This window comes from Oncorhynchus masou, chromosome 23, assembly GCF_036934945.1.
Source record: "Oncorhynchus masou masou isolate Uvic2021 chromosome 23, UVic_Omas_1.1, whole genome shotgun sequence".
In the NCBI taxonomy this organism is placed as follows: Eukaryota; Metazoa; Chordata; class Actinopteri; order Salmoniformes; family Salmonidae; genus Oncorhynchus; species Oncorhynchus masou.
In genome coordinates, this window is record NC_088234.1 from 20,739,027 (window position 1) to 20,760,012 (window position 20,986).

A 20,986-nucleotide genomic window follows, 5' to 3' on the forward strand; every position below is an offset into this window, starting at 1 on the left:
TGTAGCGGCTGTGTTGGCCTGTTTAATGCTCTGGACCTGGATGCGTGTGTGGGGGCGTGTGTTAACGATTAGCGACTTCGTTGGACTATCCAGATTCCTGCTAAAGGTGGTTTGAGTGCCCACCAATTGGAAGAGTGGGTAAAGTTGGTGGGTAAGGTCGGTACGCCCCTACGATACAGTTTGGTTGGTTTGTTGGTTGCCAGGTGAAGGGGCAAGACGGTGTGGGTCCTTGTGGTCTGAGGTGTTTTGAGGATGACTATGTGGATGAAGATGGGAGAGAGGATGAACCTTTTCCTGTGGGTGGTGTCTGCTTGCCTCTGCCTCACTCTCACTGGTAAGGAAAGTTTGTGTGCGTGTCAGTGGAGGCTGCTGAGGGGAGGACGGCCCATAATAATGTGTGTGTGTGCAATGCATGGCATGGCATGGGCATATATTTGTTTGCACCTGAGGCTGAGGTTGTCCTCATTGAGGTTGAGGTTGTGTGTTAAGCGACTGAAGAAACCCATGGTATGTGTAAGTCATAAATGACATCTCTTTAAAAAGACGGGTAAAAATGTCATTACAGTATGTCATTGTCATTACTTTATTAGCAACCTAATAACAGTACCACTCTAGCCTCTGTGCACTTTGGTTTTGAGTGACAGACAGAAGAAAAAAAACATACACCCGACCAAGATCCGTGCCTTTGACTTTGACCACGCCACCCAGTGGGGGTGTTGCAAGCAAACATCCCCCATGCTAGCTGGTGACCTCTAGGCCATTGTCTCCCCTCTCAAACATCCCCTCATGCTAGCTGGTGACCTCTAGGACATTGTCTCCCCTCTCAAACATCCCCCCATGCTAGCTGGTGACCTCTAGGCCATTGTCCCCCCTCTCAAACATACCCCCATGCTAGCTGGTGACCTCTAGGACATTGTCTCCCCTCTCAAACATCCCCCCATGCTAGCTGGTGACCTCTAGGCCATTGTCTCGCCTCTCAAACATCCCCCCATGCTAGCTGGTGACCTCTAGGCCAATGCCTCACCTCTCAAACATCCTCCCATGCTAGCTAGTGACCTCTAGGCCATTGTCTCCCCTGGGTGCCTACTGTGGTGGTGTAGTGTCATTGTATGTGCCCCTCCTCTCTCTCTCTCTGGGGAAGGAAACCAGGCAGGAGAGGTATGAAGGGATTAGGGATTTTATGATTTCCTCCAAAGAGAGAGAGGGAGAAGGGGGAGGAGAGAAGGGGGGAAGAGAGAGAGGGAGTGAGGGAAAGGGAGCTAGAGAAAGTGAAAGAGAGAGGGAAGGAAATTGAGTGTTGGAAAGGCAAAAAGGGAGAGCGAGACATGGGGAGAGAGAGACATGGGGGGAGAGAGAGACATGGGGAGAGAGAGAGACATGGGGGGAGAGAGAGACATGGGGAGAGAGAGACATGGGGAGAGAGAGACATGGGGGGAGAGAGAGACATGGGGAGAGAGAGACATGGGGGGAGAGAGAGACATGGGGAGAGAGAGACATGGGGAGAGAGAGAGACATGGGGAGAGAGAGAGACATGGGGAGAGAGAGAGACATGGGGGGAGAGAGAGACATGGGGAGAGAGAGACATGGGGGAGAGAGAGACATGGGGGAGAGAGAGAGAGAGGCATCCAGACTGTGATAGAGGGCAGGGAATGAGGCAGTTAATGGCCTGTCGAAAAGAGAGAGAAGGGTAGAGAGATATAAAGAGACAGAGGGGCAATAGAAATAGAGAGAAAGACATATGGAAAGAGAGTTAAAGAGAGAAGTACATAGTTTGGTAGATTAGTAGAATATTACTGTTTGATGGGAGCAAAAATATAAATCAGTGCTCATATTTACTGAGCGTCTTAGAGTACGAGCTCTGATGAATAAGATTACATGGACAGGAGGGGGCCGATCCAAGATGTTTTCTAAGAAGCTTGACAATTACAGCCCCAGAAGTCCACATTGAAAGAATGAAAGATCAAAGTAAAGTTCCTTCATCAGGGATCAAATGGAACATTTAACGAAGCTCATTAACACTCCACTGTGTGATCATTCTGTTTAGAATGTATTTTGATCTCATATTTTGCCACTGTTCCAGATATTTCTTTGAACTTGTGGTGCAATAGTGGATATCGATTGCAGTACAGATCTTTGCTGCCCATTTTACATCCACCTGCTCCTTACTTCCTTACCCTCAGCCTCTCTCTCTCTCCTCTTGTTCCCTCTTGTTCCCTTCTCATTCCATATCTTTCACTCTTTCCCTCTCTCTATTTCCATCTCTCTCTTGCTCTCTCGCTCTCGGTATCTCTCATCTCTTGCTCTCTCTCTGCCTCCCTCTCTCCCTCTCTCTATTTTTCTCTCCCTCTCTCTCTCCACCTCTCTCCCTCGCCCTCCTCCCTCAATCTCTCTCTCCATCTTTCCCTCTTTCTCTATCTTTCTCCAGGTGCGTCAGAGTCCGAGAGGCTGCTTCACCAGAAGATCTTCCAGAACTACAACCTGAAGGTCCGGCCAGCTAAACAATGGGAGGAGAAAGTCCAGGTCCGAGTGGGGATGACCCTCTCCCAGCTCGTCAGCCTGGTACGGCACAGACACACGGAACACACATATAAACACACACACGATAACACAAATAAACACACAGAGACACACACACATAACCACTCAAACAATTCATACATAGACACAAAGGAACTAATACAAACTTTCTCTTGAGGACACACACACACAGACACACTTGGCACTGCCAATTATCCTGCCAGCCAGCCCTCTCTCAGCGACATAGAGCCTCCAATCATGCATAGCCAATTATGCTTTCCTAGGACAGGATTGAGTATAGCGGGCTGCCATGCACGACAAGACTCACCCCCTGCTTAATGTCTCTATCTCTCTGGGCAGAATGAAACTCATCCCCAGCTTAATGTCTTTATTTCTCTAGGCAGAATGAAACTCACCCCCAGCTTAATGTCTCTATTTCTCTGGGCAGAATGAAACTCACCCCCAGCTTAATGTCTCTATCTCTCTGGGCAGAATGAAACTCACCCCCAGCTTAATGTATCTGTCTCTGGGCAGAATGAGACTCACCCCCAGCTTAATGTCTCTGTCTCTGGGCAGAATGAGACTCACCCCCAGCTTAATGTTTCTGTCTCTGGGCAGAATGAGACTCACTCCCAGCTTAATGTTTCTGTCTCTGGGCAGAATGAGACTCACCCCCAGCTTAATGTCTCTGTCTCTGGGCAGAATGAGACTCACCCCCAGCTTAATGTTTCTGTCTCTGGGCAGAATGAGACTCACCCCCAGCTTAATGTTTCTGTCTCTGGGCAGAATGAGACTCACCCCCAGCTTAATGTCTCTAACTCTCTGGGCAGAAGGAAACTCTCCCCCAGCTTAATGTCTCGATCTCTCTGGGCAGAATGAGAAGAACGAGGAGATGACAACCAATGTGTTCATGAATATGGTGAGCGTCAAGCATTTATCTTCATCATCTCTCCGCTAATCCTCCCTTGTTGCCTCCCTCTCTTCTCATCTCCACGTTACCCCTCTCTTTCAAAAATGGGACTTGTCACTTTTTATAATGGAAAAGTATTTATTTCTTTATCCCTCACGCATGCAGCCTTGCTCTTTCGCTCTCTCACTCCATTTCTCTCTTTCTTTCTTTTCATTTTTCGCCCGTCTCTTCTTCCCTCGCTCCCTCGGTCTGTGGTGCTAATTGCTATTGGAGCGGGCCTGAGTGTGTGTGACAGTGCAGTGTGTGTGTATGTCAATGAGACTGCCTCAGCCACGTTATAAATGACAGCAACACCAGACAAAAGCAGTAATGATTCTCCGTTCCCATTCTGTCCTTTCGTTTTATCTCCTCCTCACATTGTGACTGTATCTCTTTTGCTGCTCGCCTCTCTCTCTCTCTCTCTCTCTCTCTCTTTAACGCACCCTCTCTCCCTCCCTCTCTCTCTAGGCGTGGACTGACTACAGATTATCATGGAATCCAGAGGATTACGATAATATAGATGTCCTCAGGATTCCTCCCAACAAGGTGTGGCGGCCAGACATCTACCTCATCAACAAGTAAGACTCCTGTCCTACTCCAAAATAGAATAGCATAGAACACCACTCATGTTCCATGACCAAGAGTTTAGAATAGCAGAAACACCATCCAGGTTCCATCACCAAGAGTTTGGAATAGCAGAGAACACCATCCAGGGTCCATCACCAAGAGTTTGGAATAGCAGAGAACACCATCCATGTTCCATCCAACCAGCTCTCACAGTCTCACTTCAGAATGTCAAATTTCAAAGTTGAGTGTTTAAAGTTAAGTTTACGAATTAACTCAACATTTTTAAGGTTATGGTTAAATGTAGGCATTAATTCCAAAACCTTAAGGTTAGGCATTAAATCCGAATGGTTAAGGTAAGGGTTAAGGTTTGGGATGTGCTTAATACAAAAATCAAAAAAAAGATGTTTTACCACTGGATTTGAACTTGCAACATTTGGACTCAGAGGCAGATGTTTACAACCCTCTGCCATCCCTGTTCACAATGTCATAACAGAACCAAAAACTACTTGAAGGTAACAGAGCTCACTGTTGCCCCTAGTGGCCTGTTTCCATGTCATCTCCCAACGTCCTCAGACATGGACGGACATTGAATACTGACTTGTATCACGGGTGATACAAGAATAGCAGAAAACATTATCCATGTTCCATCACCAATAGTTTAGAATTGCAGAGAACACCATCCAGGTTCCATCACCAAGAGGTTGGAATAGCAGAGAACACCATCCAGGTTCCATCACCAAGAGGTTGGAATAGCAGAGAACATCATCCATGTTCCATCACCAATAGTTTAGAATTGCAGAGAACACCATCCAGGTTCCATCACCAAGAGGTTGGAATAGCAGAGAACAGCCATCCATGTTCCATAACCAAGAGTTGTTCCTGACCATGTGACACTGAACAGGAAAAACTCTGCACTCCTTAGATGTGCCTAAAACTGGGGGCTTTTTCTTTTGGCCCTGTCCCGCCCCCCACATTGCTTTTCCCCAGAGCTGAAAAACATCCTGCAAATGTTTTTCTTTACCTATTCTTTACGCACAATTGTTTGTGGTCACCCTCCCTTCACATTTCTTACTGTCAATCGTGAATGATAATTTGTTACGTTTTACAGGTGAAACGTTCAATGTGTTATCTGCACATCAACCATTTGATCTAAATCAGTTTCATGGGATATGCATTTATCTCTTCTTGAGTTATGTACGCTACAGTGTTGTTAAGAGAAGCCGACAGTGTTTTGTATTAGCTACAGTTGAAGTCGGATGTTTACATACACCTTAGTCAAATACATTTAAACTCAGTTGTTCACAATTCCTGACATTTAATCCTAGTGAAATTTCTCTGTCTTAGGTCAGTTAGGATCACCACTTTATTTTAAGAATGTGAAATGTCAGAATAATAGTAGAAAGAATGATTATTTAATATTTTATTTATTTCGTCACATTCCCAGTGAGTCAGAAGTTTACATATACTCAATTAGTATTTGGTAGCATTGTCTTTAAATTGTTTAACTTGGATCAAACGTTTCGGGTAGCCTCCCACAAGATTCCGACAATAAGTTGGGTGAATTGTGGCCCATTCCTCCTGACAGAGCTGGTGTAACTGAGTCAGTTCTGACCAAAAATGTTCAAAATAATTGAGGTTAGGGCTTTGTGATGGCCACTCCAAAACCTTGACTCTGTTGTCCTTAAGCCATTTTGCCACAACTTTGGAAGTATGCTTGGGGTCATTGTCCATTTGGAAGACCCATTTGCGACCAAGCTTTAACTTCTTCACTGATGTCTTGAGATGTTGCTTCAATATATCCAAATCATTTTCCTGCCTCATGGTGCCATCTATTTTGTGAAGTACACCATCCCCTCCTGCAGCAAAGCACTCTCATGACATAATTTTCTGGAATTTTCCAAGCTGTTTAAAGAGACAGTCAACTTAGTGTATGTAAACTTCTGACCCACTGGAATTGTGATACAGTGAATTATAAGTGAAATAATCTGTCTTTAAACAATTGTTGGAAAAATTAGTTGTGTCATGCACAAAGTAGATGTCTTAACCAACTTGCCAAAACTATAGTTTGTTAACAAGACATTTGTGGAGTGGTTGAAACACGAGTTTAATGACTCCAACCTAAGTGTTTGTGAGCTTCCAACTTCAACTGTAAATGCAGGAATGGGTTTCTGTCCATGCTTCTCATAGTCTGTAACGGCTCATCTACTTAAGTGCCAATAAAATCTGCAACTGGCAGATGCCATCAGGGAGATAGCTGTACGGCCCCAGCCAGTCGCTCTTGAGCCAGCCCCACCAATAAGATGTTGGCGCTTTCAAACCACAGGAGGTTAACGCCGATGTATGCTGGGACCACTAGGCCCAAGACCTCACAGATGATGCACATGACCAGGTAAGATGCCCACGTTTTTCTGAAGCCAAGTCAGACTGACGTAAAGGATGCATTCTCCTCGTCCTCATTGGCCCCTAGCTGCCCTAACTTGGGCATACCTGAAGCTCAAGTTGCTCTGCAGTGTTGGGTTGACGTCATCCCACTGCTCTGTCAGCCTGTTGGCCTCCTCCAGCCATAAGGACAGCTGTTTGTAGTGGGGCAGCAGCACACAGGAGATGCCTATGCAGATCCCCACCAAGAAATGCCCCACTATCACAGACTACTGCACCGTGCACACTAAAGGGTTCTTCCCTCCCTCGTATTTGACTTCTATGAGATTGCTGACAGCTGAGCAGCAGGAGCGCACGCCGGGCAGCACCCACACCAGCAACGTCAGGGCGCAGTTCCACAGGGCTCTACAGGGGGTGGTGTGGCACCCGGCATAGCGTGGCTCGGAGGCATAGTCCAGCAGCCCCAGGGCTAGCATGGGCAGAGGCAGCTCGTTGAACACGTCCGAGGCATGCTCCAAGAGGAAGCACTTGGACACTGGGGAGCAGACAGGTCCGAGGAGCCACACAGCCACCATGGCGCATGCCAACACCATGCCGACCAGGAAGACTCAGAGGCCACAGCCGCCCATGAAGGAGGTGTGAAGCCGGCACAGGCAGATGGACAGGATCAGACAGTCCAGGTCCACCTTTAACAGTGAGATGAACAGAATCAGGCTGGTGTTGTCCTGGCGGCCCTCCTCTTCCCAGGACTCAATGATGGGAGACATTATGAAGATTTTGTCGTTGAGACTGAGCCCAAACCCAGAAGTCATCTATTGGGTCTGTGACATTCTGATCGATGTCACTAGAAAAAGCTGTTGAAGAGTGAGTGGAACAGTTAGCAGTAACCTACAAACAACTTCTACCAAGCAATGAGACAGTTTTCTAGTGTTATCAGTGCTACCTGGTCTCTCGTGACTCGTCTACAGCAAAAACAACCCTTTAGGGAAGTCGAAAATAATAAACTTCAACTCTCCCTGTAATGGATGTAGCATGCCTCAACACTCATTGTTTGGATTCCACCTACCTCAACTATTAAGAAATACAGTGCCCAACGAATACATTTAGATGGTGACAGGTTGAGTCAAAGGCTGACATTTCCAGGTATGGCAATCCATTGACTATATTTTCAGCTATAGAATACGAGTTTGTCCAAGTGCATGAGGAAATCCATGCCTTCTTTTGAAACAATGCAATTGTCTAATCCAGATATCTTCCCCATATAGAAACAGGAATCTTCAATTATTAAAAGCTTCAAAATATGATGTTATAACTATCATGATGATCTTGTGGACTGCCAGTCCTTGCATCCATATCTCCATCTATGATTTTGAGCATGATTGAATTCCTTCAGCCCCATCTCTCAGCTCAGTTGCAAACCAAGTGACAGGGTTGCCTTGTACTTAATTAGAACATTTGAATTAAGAGTTGTTTTCCAATGACACAAAAAAAAAACTATCAATCCACGTAACACTGTGATCATTTAAACACATTGCATGTAGGCTCTACCTCTCAATCGTTGTGGGTAATGCTGGTGTAAAGGGATTGTTCAGGTGAACCAAAAGGAGAGCAGTCGATGATATCGATCAAAAATCTATCCGAGTTAATACAAGAATTCAGTGAGCACACCTCTGGAGCAGAAGCAAAAAAATTGTCTTACGGGCCTCTTAGAAACCGGCCCTTTATATTCTAATCAGACAGTAGCAAATGTTCTCTAAACATCTGCCAAGAGGCTTGTATGAAGTCAAAACAAAAGACAGTGACTTTGCCAGCTGCTACAGAATCACACAGTGTTCATAATGTCATCAATGGAATACTAATCAGTTTGTCATTGAAACTTCAGTAGCTCTAACGTCAATCACTATCAAACGATTTGAGAACAATCCTTAATAATCAGTGAACAGTCTAGTGACCATCAACCTATACACATATGACTGTCACAAATAGAACACTGGAAATCATGTGTATTGCACAAAACATACAAATATGCTAAGCAGTGTGTTAATTACACTTGACTAAATATGAAGAAAAAAATGGTTGGGGGCCTCCCAGAGCTCTTCTTGAGTTATACAGTGTTGTTTTGAAGTAACCTACTATGTTGTTTTGAAGTAACCTACTGTGTTGTTTTGAAGTAACCTAAAGTGTTGTTTTGAAGTAACCTACTGTGTTGTTTTGAAGTAACCTACTGTGTTGTTTTGAAGTAACCTACAATGTTGTTTTGAAGTAACCTACTGTGTTGTTTTGAACTACTTCACACCCCTTGACTTTTCCACACTTTGTTGTGTGACAAAGTAGGATTAAAATTGATTTAATTGTCATGTTTTTACCAACGATCTCCAAAAAATACTCTGTAATGTCAATGTGGAAGAAAAATTCGAACATTTGTAAAAAAATAAAATAATAATAATTGCTTGATTGCATAAGTATTCAACCCCCTGAGTCAATATATGTTAGAATCACCTTTGGCAGCAATTACAGCTGTGAGTCTTTCTGGGTAAGTCTCTGAGATATTTGCACAACTAGATTGTACAATATTTGCACATTATTCCATAAAAAATTCTTCAAGGTTTGTCAAGTTGGTTTTTGGTCATTACTAGACAGACATTTTCAAGCCTTGCCATACATTTTCAAGACCATTTAAGTCAAAACTGTAAATAGGTAACTCAGGAACCTTCAGTGTCTGTTGGAAAACAGACTGAACCAGGTTACCCTCTAGGATTTTGCCTGTGCTTAGCTCTATTCTGCTCATTTTTATACAAAAAAACTCCCTTGTCTTTGCCAATCACAAGCAAACTCATAAAATGTTGCAGCCACCACCATGCTTGAAAATATAAAGATTGGTACTCAGTGATGTGTGGGTTGCATCACAGAGTGAGTCCATGCAACTCATTATGTGACTTGTTAGGCAAACTTTTACTCATGAAAACACAGCATTTGCCATTCAAAAGGGTTGAATACTTATTGACTCAAGACATTTCAGCTGTTCATGTTTTATTAATTTGCAGAGCATTTGAAAGTATTCAGACCCCTTCACTGTTTCCACATTTTGTTACGATACAGCCTTATTCTAATATATATCCTGATCACCTTCTCAGTTATCCTCAGTGTGGTATATATATATAAAAAATGTTTTTTATCAATCTACACACAACACCCCACAATGACAAAGCAACGATGCAGGGCTCCCTTGAAAAGGAGACCTTGGTCTCAATCGGAATCCCCTTTCTAAATGAAGGTTAGATTAATAAAATATACATCACATGACTCCTGATTGTTCTTTATGTGAACCTCCTTATCCACACAGTAATGATGGTCAGTTTGACGTGGCTCTGTATGTCAACGTGCTGGTCTACAGTGATGGGACAGTCAACTGGCTGCCTCCTGCTATCTACCGCAGCAGCTGCCCTATAGAGGTACATTATCAATAAATGATTATATTATTATTAACCAATAGAGGTAACGAACCAGGGCCCGTATTCATAAAGCTTCTCAAAGTAGGACTTCTGATCTAGGATGAGGTCCCTAGATCAGCACTCCCACTCTGTAATAACCTTCTTTGCCTATAGGTGGCGTACTTTCCGTTTGACTGGCAGAACTGCACCATGGTGTTCCGCTCCTACACCTACGACTCATCAGAGGTGGACCTGCAGTACGCCCTGGATGAGAAAGGAGAGGAGATACATGAGATTATCATAGATGAGAACACCTTCACTGGTAAGAGTACTCTCTCTTCTCTTCTCTTCTCTCTTCTGGCCTCTCTTTTCTTACCTCCTCTTCTTTTCTCTTCTCTGCTCTTCTCTTTTCTCCCCTCATACACCTCTCCACTCCTCCCACTGCCTTCCCCCTTTCCCCATCTCCCATCTGCCCTTCATCTCCCTTTCCCTTTCCACAGAGAACGGGGAGTGGGCGATCTGCCATAAGCCCAGCAGAAAGAACGTGAACCCCGAGGACCTGTATGAAGACATCACCTTCTATCTCATCATCGAGAGGAAGCCTCTCTTCTACGTCGTTAACATCATCGTGCCCTGCATCCTCACCATGGTCCTGGCCATCTTTGTCTTCTATCTACCACCTGGCGCATGTCAGTCCCATGTCACACTCTGCCACATATGCACATTATGTCTCATTGGCATGTGTAACTTGCGTAGAACCGGATAGAGGGCACACTTAGCACAAAGATAGGATGTGTGCCCTCTTTCCATCTCAATGATAAATTGAGATGGGTAGCTTGCCGTTGTTGATTACACAGCAAGGAAGTATCCGTAAGAATGTATGTTGTGCTCTGGGTACAATGTTTATGTAGTCTGTTTATACTTCTTGGGGGTTTATTTAATTTTTTTAGAACAGGTGTCTCAAACTGGCAGCCTGCTGGCTAGAAGTGGCCCATGAACCAACTTAATGTGGTCCGCAGTTGTAAAAGAAGCAATATTTGTCATTAGGTGGTTCATAATGTTTAAGCCCAGTCTTTATCACTTGCCAGACAACTGCAGTAGATACATGGCCGCCATGTTTTAGCCCTGAGTTTCCCTCTCTCTCCCAGGTGAGAAGATGACCCTGTCAATCTCTGTCCTCATCGCTCTCACTGTGTTCATGCTGCTGCTGGCTGACAAGGTCCCTGAGACCTCCCTGGCCATCCCTCTTATTGTTAACTATGTCATGTTCACCATGATCCTGGTCACCTTTTCAGTCATCCTCAGTGTGGTGGTCCTCAACTTGCACCATCGGACCCCCTACACACACATTATGCCCCCTTGGGTGCGCAAGGTGAGCTGTAGCCTACATGGCGGTGCTATGGATGGTGGAGTCTATATGAGATATAGACTCTAGGATCCTCAGCATTCTTCTTCTTCATTATCTTTGCAATACATCTCCATGCAATTTCCTGCTTCTGCGCTGGTTCAATGCCAAGGGGCCATATATTTGCTACTTCCTGCTAAAACCTTGACGTTTGACCTCTCATCCAGGTGTTCATCCACTTCCTGCCGAAGTACCTGGGCATGCAGAGGCCCCACCCAGAGGAGCCTTTGGAGGAGGAGCCTAGTGATGATACGCCCCTCCAGAGCATCGACGGACGCAGGCCGGGGGGAGAGTACTTCTTCAGGAAGATCAACCCTGAACTGGTCCTACCCTGGAGAGGCAGGTAAGGTATCAACTAACACACGCAGACCAGGGATTCACCAGCAAATCACAGCTAATTGCTTACGGTTTGAGACAGTCGTCTTGGCTACAAAGATTTGGTGGTGAAGAGATTTCTATTCGACTGAATACAAGCTAGCCAAAGCATGAATCTTCTTTTCAGCACTATACTGAGGCAAAGTATAAATGCCTTTTTCTCCTGTGCCAGCTATATTATAGTTAGGTACATTGTGTGCCCAGGCTTGGCAGTAGTATCATCTTCTTTAGGCATCTTAATAGATGTCTGTCTATATCATCATAATCTGATATAGTCTGGGAACCTAGTTCCTATTCCTCCCACCTCTATACCCTATAATATACTCTACTATACTCTACACCATCCCAATAGTCTAGAACAGTGGGTAATGTTCCTCCTATACTCATAGCCTCTACTATACTCAACTATACTCTCCAAAGCCTCAACTGTGCTCTACTTTCCTCCACATAGCCTCTACTATACTATACTCTATTCTACTATACTCCACCATACTATACTCTCCATTGCCTCTACTTTACCCTCCATGGCCTCTACTATACTCTACTATAGTCTCCATGGCCTCTACTATACTATCCATGATCTCTACTATACTCTAATACACTATACTCTACATGCCCTATACTATACTATACTCTCCGTGCCCTCTACTATACTCTACTGTAATCTCCATGGCCTCTACTATACTATCCATGATCTCTACCATACTCTAATACACTATACTCTTCATGTCATATACTATACTATACTCTCCATGCCCTCTACTATACTCTACTATACTCTCTGTGGCCTCTGCTATACTCTACTATACTCTTCATAGCCTGTACTAAACTCTACTCTACTATATTATACTATGCTCGCCATGGCCTCTACTATACTCTCCGTGACCTCTACTATAGTCTCCATACCCTCTACTATGCTATACTCTACTATATTCACCATGGCCTCTACCATACTCTACTCTTCCATAGCCTATACTATAATATACTCTACGATACTCTCCGTGGCCTCTACTATACTCTACTATACTCTTCATAGTCTATACTATACTATACTATACTATACTATACTATACTATACTATACTATACTATACTCTCCATGGGCTCTATTATGCTCTACATAGATAGCCTCCTCTAAATACAGTAGTTCCGACTATACTTTCCACTATACTGTCCACATCTCACTCAGTGATGATAAATATCTGACAGATTCATTTGGCCCCTCAGTAGTCTGTGAGTGCTACCCTAGTCTCACCACACAGAGTGGGGCTCGTAAACACCCAGAGACCCATGGATCTCCAGGGCTGGTGGACACTACTCATCCCAGGCCAAAGGCATCATATTCAGGCCTGCTAAGCCTCAGACCCCCATCCACAGTCGCCAGGGCATAAGCCTCTGTTTGGTTTGGGCATTAGGGGTAATCCCGAAAGAGAGGGATGGGGCAGTCGGTTGGATGGAGGGGAGAGAAGGGTGGCTGGTAGATGAGTGTGGAGTATAGGGAGAGGTGTTGAGTGATCAAAGTAGAGGAGGATTTTGTGGGTTTTGATGTGGAGTGAGGGATGGAAGGATGGAGATGTTACTCTATCTAGAAGATGGCTCTGCTTCAAGGCGATTGGGGACGATGGCGCCAGTGTCAACTCAACTGTTCCCTCGGAGTGTGTAGTGATTCAACACTCTCTCTCTCTGCTGTCACAGAGCTAGTTAGAGACCAGGTGTTGCCCTTCACACTGAGTTTACGTGTGTGTGTGTGTGTGTGTGTGTGTGTGTGTGTGTGTGTGTGTGTGTGTGTGTGTGTGTGTGTGTGTGTGTGTGTGTGTGTGTGTGTGTGTGTGTGTGTGTGTGTGTGTGTGTGTGTGTGTGTGTGTGTGTGTGTGACTTCACAGCCCAGGGTCTAGCTCAGCTCCGTTCTGCCTGTTGCGTGCCAGCAACATTCCAGGGCTTCTATTCATTACCACAGACAGATGGAGCCGGTGTCACACACACTCTCTCCCACACACACACACAAACTCACAAACAAATGCACACCATGACACATAGTCTCTGTGGTGCCAGAAGGTTATGATGTCCTGGTGCCAGTCTGGCCTCCCTGAAGAGGTGCTAACTGATACTCAATAGCCCTGTTCCTGGCTAATGAACAAACACATCTCTCGGCGGCCGTGTGACTATAAAACAGTCCCAAAGAAAGAACGTCATGTGAACGAGACACAGTGGAGGCTGGTGAGGAGTGGACGGCTCATAATAATTGGTGGACTAGAATGAATGAGCCCGTCCCCCGAAAAGTTCCACCAGCCACAACCGGCATGACACATGGCTTAAGGTCGGAAGATTTGGAAGATTCCCGGAATAAAAACAGAATTTCTGGAAAACCAAGGAATTTATTGAAAGTTCCAGGAACTTGTGCCTCAAGTTATACAGATAATTATCTTTATACCAACTGTACATGAACGGTGTGGTACCTACATATTCAGAGACCATCACTGGTCTGGGGCTTGAAGACAGTGATACTGATAACAAAATCCTGTTCCAAACAAGGACAAAACAGGACTCAAAATCCAACACACTGGAATACACGTAAGACAATCACGAACAAAACAGAAAGGGAAACCAGAGGGTTAAATAAGGAACATAATTATGAGATGGGAACCAGGTGTGTAAACAGACCAAACAAAAGGAAAAATGAAACATGGATCGGTGGCGGCTAGAAAGCCGGTGACGTCGACCGCCGAACGCGACACGAACAAGGAGGGAACAACTTCGGTGGAAGTCGTGACAGTACGTCCTTGACCGAGATGCTTTATCTTTCAATATCATTCAAAATATTGCTCACATCCTTTGTCAACCAACGGGATACAGTTTCATATGTTCAATTTTATGTTCATAGTCTGTTCTCTATGTGAATTGGTTTATGTTCTGATGTGATGTGTACACTGCGCCGTTGGACAATGTAGTGTAGAGTTTATGGAAAATAATTATTACTTAAATGCTATAGCAGTAAATAATAGCCATCTTAGAAGTACCATAGTTTCCCATGGTACAGCCAGTGGTAGCCAGTGGTAGCCAGTGGTAGCCAGTGGTAGCCAGTGGTAGCCAGTGCCTCTGTCGAGCCCCAACATGAAGATATACCCTAATGTAAGGTAGTGTTCAGGGTGGATTCTCTGACAACAATACTGCTATGGAACAGCTGTGTGAGGCAGGAATACCTTTAGGGGTCAGAGTCCCGTGTAGCTCAGTTGGTAGAGCATCATGCCAGTGTTGTGGGTTCAATTCCCACGGAGGACCAGTACTAAAAACATATTAAAATGTATGCACTCACTACTGTAAGTCGCTCTGGATGAGAGCGTCTGATAAATGACTTCAATGTAAATGTCATACCAGCACCACAATACGTTGTCCCAACATTACCTCTGTGACAGGAGTGTCACTGTCACTCAGAGACCTGGAGGAGGGAACACATGCCACATGACTAATGAAGTTTATTTGACACATAGGTATGTCCTCTGGAACCCTCAATGGTAAAAGACAGACAGAAATATGGTACTTCTGACTTGATTAACCACATGATTAACTACATTTGTTGTTAGCATTTATTTGTGTGTTTGTGTTTCTTCTGAAACAAACACATTCATACACCGTTGTGCTCTCTCTCTCTTCCTCCCCCCTCTCTCTCTCTCCTCCTTTCTAACACCCCCCCTCTCAGGAGTGAGAGTACAGTACAGCTCCAGAGGTTCTTTGACAGTGACAATTACTGTCTGATCCTCCCCCGGACCTCAAGTCAGCCATCTCTGCCGTCACATACATGGCTGAGCAGCTGAAGAAGCAGGATGGCTCCGACTCGGTGAGCTACACACACACGCACACACACGCATACACACAGGCAAGTATGCACACACACACACACAGACACAAACTTCCCCATGCTCATTAAATGAATCTCCATTCTCTCATACCAGAGCACAGTCAGTGTTCCCAGCATGCCCTGGTGATGTCCACGTGTCACTGCAGACATACTGTGCTTCCTTCTTCATTACTTACATGCTTTCATGTCTCTATGTCTCTTTGTGTGTGCGTGCGTGCATGTGTGTGCGCACATATCTCTGTCCGTATGTGCGTGTGTGTGCCTGTGTGCGTTCCTCCCTATAGGAGACAGGAGACTGGCAGTACATAGCCATCGTGGTGGACAGGCTGTTCCTGTGGCTGTTTGTCATCATCACTACTCTGGGGACTCTGGCCATGTTCATGGACGCCAGACTCAACTACACCCCAGACGAACCTTTCCCCCTGAGGCCGTAGTCCATTCACACACCCCAGCACAGCCACTCTGGTGCTCACAAGGGATTACAAAAACTACACTTCCCATAATTCCATAGCTGAGTACCAACTTCTTTGATATGACGAGGACCAGAGGTTTCCCCAGGTAAAACTCAGTGTTCTATGTATAATGTATTGTTAGGGATGACACAGTACCATATACTTTTATATGAATAGTCCCCTTCTCTAATCCTACTCCTTTATGAAAGCAATATAATCTAATATAGACGGTTTATAGATTAGCATCTATTTAAATAGGACAAATATATTATTTATATACAGTACCTGTCAAAAGTTTGGACACACCTACTCATTCAAGGGTCTTACTTTATTTTTACTATTTTCTACATTGTAGAATAATAGTGAAGACATCAAAACTATGAAGTAACACATATGTAATCATGTAGTAACCAAAAATGTGTTAAACATATATTTTATACTTTTCAAAGTAGCCACCCTTAGCCTCTTGGCACGCTCTCAACCAGCTTCATGAGGTAGCCACCTGGAATGCATTTCTATTAACAGATGTGCTTAGTTAACAGTTAATTTGTGGAATGTCTTTCCTTCTTAATGCGTCAATTGTGTTGTGACAAGGTAAGGGTAGTAGGCAGAAGATATCCCTATTTAGTAAAAAACCAAGCCCATATTATGGCAAGAACAGCTCAAATAAGCAAAGAGAAACAACAGTCCATCATTACTTTAAAACATGAAGGTCAGTCAATGCAGAACATTTCAAGAACTTTGAAAGTTTCTTCAAGTGCAGTCGCAAAAACCATCAAGTGCTATGATGAAACTGTCTCTCATGAGGACCACCACAGGAAAGAGACACAGAGTCACCTCTGCTGCAGAGGATAAGTTCATAAGAGTTACCAGCTTCAGAAATTGCAGCCCAAACAAATGCTTCAAATAGTTCAAGTAACAGACACATCTCAGCATCAACTGTTCAGAGGAGACTGTGAGAATCAGGCCTACGTGGTCAAATTGCTGCAAAGAAACCACTACTAAAGGTCACAAAAATAAGAAAAAGAGCCTTGTTTGGGCCAAGAAACACGGTCAATTGACATTAGACCGGTGGAAATCTGTCCTTTGATCTGATGAGTCCAAATTTGAGATTTTTGGTTCCAACTGCTGTGAAATTGTGAGATGCAGAGAAGGCGAATGGATGATCTCTGCACGTGTGGTTCCCACATGAAGGAGGGGGTGTGATGGTGCTTTGCTGGTGACACTGTCTATGATTTATTTAGAATACAAGGCACACTTAACCAGCATGGCTACCACAGCATTCTGCAGCGACACGCCATCCCATCTGGTTTGCACTTAGTGGGACTATAATTTGTTTTTCAACAGGACAATTACCCAAAACACACCTCCAGGCTGTGTACGGGGAATTTGACCAAGAAGGAGAGTAATGGAGTGCTGTATCAGATTACCTGGCCTCCACAATCACCCGACCTCAACCCAATTGAGATGGTTTGGTATGAGTTGGAACAGAGAGGTAAGGAGTGCTCAGAATATGTGGGAACTCCTTCAAGACTGTTGGAAAACCATTGCTCATGAAGCTGGTTGAGAGAATGCCAAGAGTGTGCAAAGCTGTCATTAAGGCAAAGGGTGGCAACTACTTTGAAGAATATAAAATATAAAATATGTTTTGATTTGTTAAACAATGTTTTGGTTACTACATGATTCCACATGTGTTATTTCATAGTTTTGATTTATTCTACAATTTAGAAAATAGTAAAACGTAAGAAAAACTCTTGAATGAGTAGGTGTGTCCAAACCTTTGACTGGTACTGTACGTTATTAATTGTAATGTATCCTGGTCTTCCAGTGTGTTTGAATTTGAAAGGCAATACACTGCTTGAAGTATTAAATAACTGATTTAATGTACCAACCATTGTCATAGGATTATTCTCTCTTGACTATACCCTATGTGACTATTAAAACCTCCCCGAACCAGTAATCGTGGATAGATGGCAGCATTCACGTGAAAGTGAAAGCACGAACCAAAGAATTTTCCCATGGCAAGGTGACTGGGAATATGGCCGAATACAAACAGTGTAGTTATTCCCTCCGTAAGGCAATCAAACAGGCAAAACGTCAGTACAGAGACAAAGTGGAGAAGCAATTCAACGGCTCAGACAGGAGATGTATGTGGCAGGATCTATGGACAGTCACGGACAACAAAGGGAAAACCAGCCACATCACGGACACCGACGTCTTGCTTCCGGACAAGCTAAACACCTTCTTCAACTGCTTTGAGGGTAACAAGCGGCCCACTACCAAGGACTGTGGGCTTTCCTTCTCCGTAGCCGATGTGAGTAAGACATTTAAGCATGTTAACCCTCACAAGGCTGCCGGCCCAGACGACATCCCTGGCCGCGTCTTCAGAGCGCTGATCAACTGGCTGGTGTGTTTACGGACATATTCAATCTCTCCCTATCCCAGTCTGCTGTCAATACCTGCTTCAAGATGTCCAGCATTGTTCCTGTACCCAAGAAAGCGAAGGTAACTGAACTAAATGACTATCACCCTATAGCACTCACTTCTGTCATCATGAAGTGATTTGAGAGGCGAGTTATACGGATCATATCACCTCTACCTTACCTGACTCCCTCGACCCACTTCAATTTGCTTACCACCCCAATAGTTCCACAACTGATACAATCAACATTGCATTTCACACTGCCCTGTCTCATCTGGACAAGAGGAATACCTATGTAAGAATACTGTTCATTGACTTTAGCTCAGCATTCAACACCATAGTACCCTCCAAGCTCATCATTACGCTCGGGGCCCTGGGTCTGAACCCCGACCTGTGCAACTGGGTCCTGGACATTCTGATGGGCCGTCCCCAGCTGGTTAAGGTAGGAAACAACACCTCCACTTCGCTGATCCTCAACACAAGGGCCCCACAAGGGTGTGTGCTCAGCGCCCTCCTGTACTCCCTGTTCACCTATGACCGCGTAGCCAAACACGCCTCCAACTCAATCATCAAGTTTGCAGACAACACAACAGTAGTAGGCCTGATTACCAACAATGACGAGACAGCCTACAGGGAGGAGGTGAGGGCCCTAGGAGAGGGGTGCCAGGAAAATAACCTCTCACTCAATGTCAATAAAACAAAAGAGCTGATCGTGGACTTCAGGAAACAGCAGAGTGAGCACCCCCCCTGTCCACATCGACAGGACCGCAGTGGAGAAGGTGGAAAGCTTCTAGTTCCCCGGTGTGCACATCACGGATGACCTGAAATGGTCCAACCACATACACAGTGTGGTGAAGGATGCGCAACAGCGCTGAAGAAATTTGGCTTGGCTCCTAAAACTCTCACAAACTTTTACAGATACACAATTGAGAGCATCCTGTTGGGCTGTATCACCGCCTGGTACGGCAACTGCACCACCCACAACCGCAGGGCTCTCCAGGGGGTGGTGCGGTCTGCCCAACGCATCACAGAGGGCAAACAACCTGCCCTCCAGGACACCTAAAGCACCCGATGTCACAGGAAGGTCATAAAGGTCATCAAGAACAACCTGAGTCATGGCCTGTTCACCCCGCTATCATCCAGAAAGTGAGGTCAGTACAGGTGCGTCAAAGCTGGGACCGATAAACTGAAAAACATCTATCGTAAAGCCATCTGACTGTTAAATATCCATCACTAGCCCGTTTCCACCCGGTTACGCAACCCTGCAACTTAGAGGCTGCTGCCCCATATACATAGACTTGAAATGACTGACCACTTTAATAATGGAATACTAGTCACTTTAATAATGTTTAAAAAATGTTTACAACCTGCTTTACTCATCTCATATGTACAGTATATACTGTATTATATTCTAATTTATTTAAGTCAATGCCACTCTGACATTGCTCAATCTAATATTTATATATTTCTTAATTCCGTTCTTTTACTTTTAGATTTGTGTGTATTGTTGTGAATCGTTTTTAGATACTACTGCACTGTTAGATAGTACTGCACTGTTAGATACTACTGCACTGTTAGATAGTACTGCACTGTTAGATACTATTGCACTGTTAGATACTACTGCACTGTTAGATAGTAATGCACTGTTAGATAGTACTGCACTGTTAGATAGTACTGCACTGTTAGATAGTAATGCACTGTTAGATACTACTGCACTGTTAGATAGTACTGCACTGTTAGATAGTACTGCACTGTTAGATAGTAATGCACTGTTAGATAGTACTGCACTGTTAGATAGTACTGCACTGTTAGATAGTAATGCACTGTTAGATAGTACTGCACTGTTAGATACTACTGCACTGTTAGATAGTACTGCACTGTTAGATACTACTGCACTGTTAGATAGTACTGCACTGTTAGATACTACTACACTGTTAGATACTACTACACTGTTAGATAGTACTGCACTGTTAGATAGTACTGCACTGTTAGATACTACTGCACTGTTAGATACTACTGTACTGTTAGATAGTACTGCACTGTTAGATAGTACTGCACTGTTAGATACTACTGCACTGTTAGATACTACTGCACTGTTAGATACTACTGCACTGTTAGATACTACAGCACTGTTAGATACTACTGCACTGTTAGATATGACTGCACTGTTAGATAGTACTGCACTGTTAGATAGTACCTCACTGTTAGATAGAACTGCACTGTTAGATACTACTGCACTGTTAGATAGTACTGCACTGTTAGATAGTACTGCACTGTTAGATACTACTGCACTGTTAGATAGTACTGCACTGTTAGATAGTACTGCACTGTTAGATACTACTGCACTGTTAGATACTACTGCACTGTTAGATACTACTGCACTGTTAGATAGTACTGCACTGTTAGATAGTACTGTACTGTTAGATAGTACTGCACTGTTAGATACTACTGCACTGTTAGATATGACTGCACTGTTAGATAGTACTGCACTGTTAGATAGTACTGCACTGTTAGATAGTACTGCACTGTTAGATACTACTGCACTGTTAGATACAACTGCACTGTTAGATACGACTGCACTTTTAGATACTACTGCACTGTTAGATACTACTGCACTGTTGGATACTACTGCAC

At 44.3% G+C, this 20,986-nt stretch overlaps 1 protein-coding gene across 1 annotated transcript; it reads left to right on the top strand.

Annotated features, from left to right (window-relative positions):
- Positions 1-264: 264 nt before the first annotated feature.
- Positions 265-15,912, top strand: LOC135509938 (acetylcholine receptor subunit beta-like). The gene is given in 12 exon segments (XM_064930760.1): positions 265-334; positions 2,426-2,559; positions 3,392-3,436; positions 3,935-4,044; positions 9,756-9,864; positions 10,018-10,165; positions 10,344-10,532; positions 10,992-11,215; positions 11,416-11,591; positions 15,320-15,381; positions 15,384-15,457; positions 15,763-15,912. Coding segments are annotated over 12 exon segments (1,491 nt in total).
- The last annotated feature ends 5,074 nt before the right edge of the window (positions 15,913-20,986 follow it).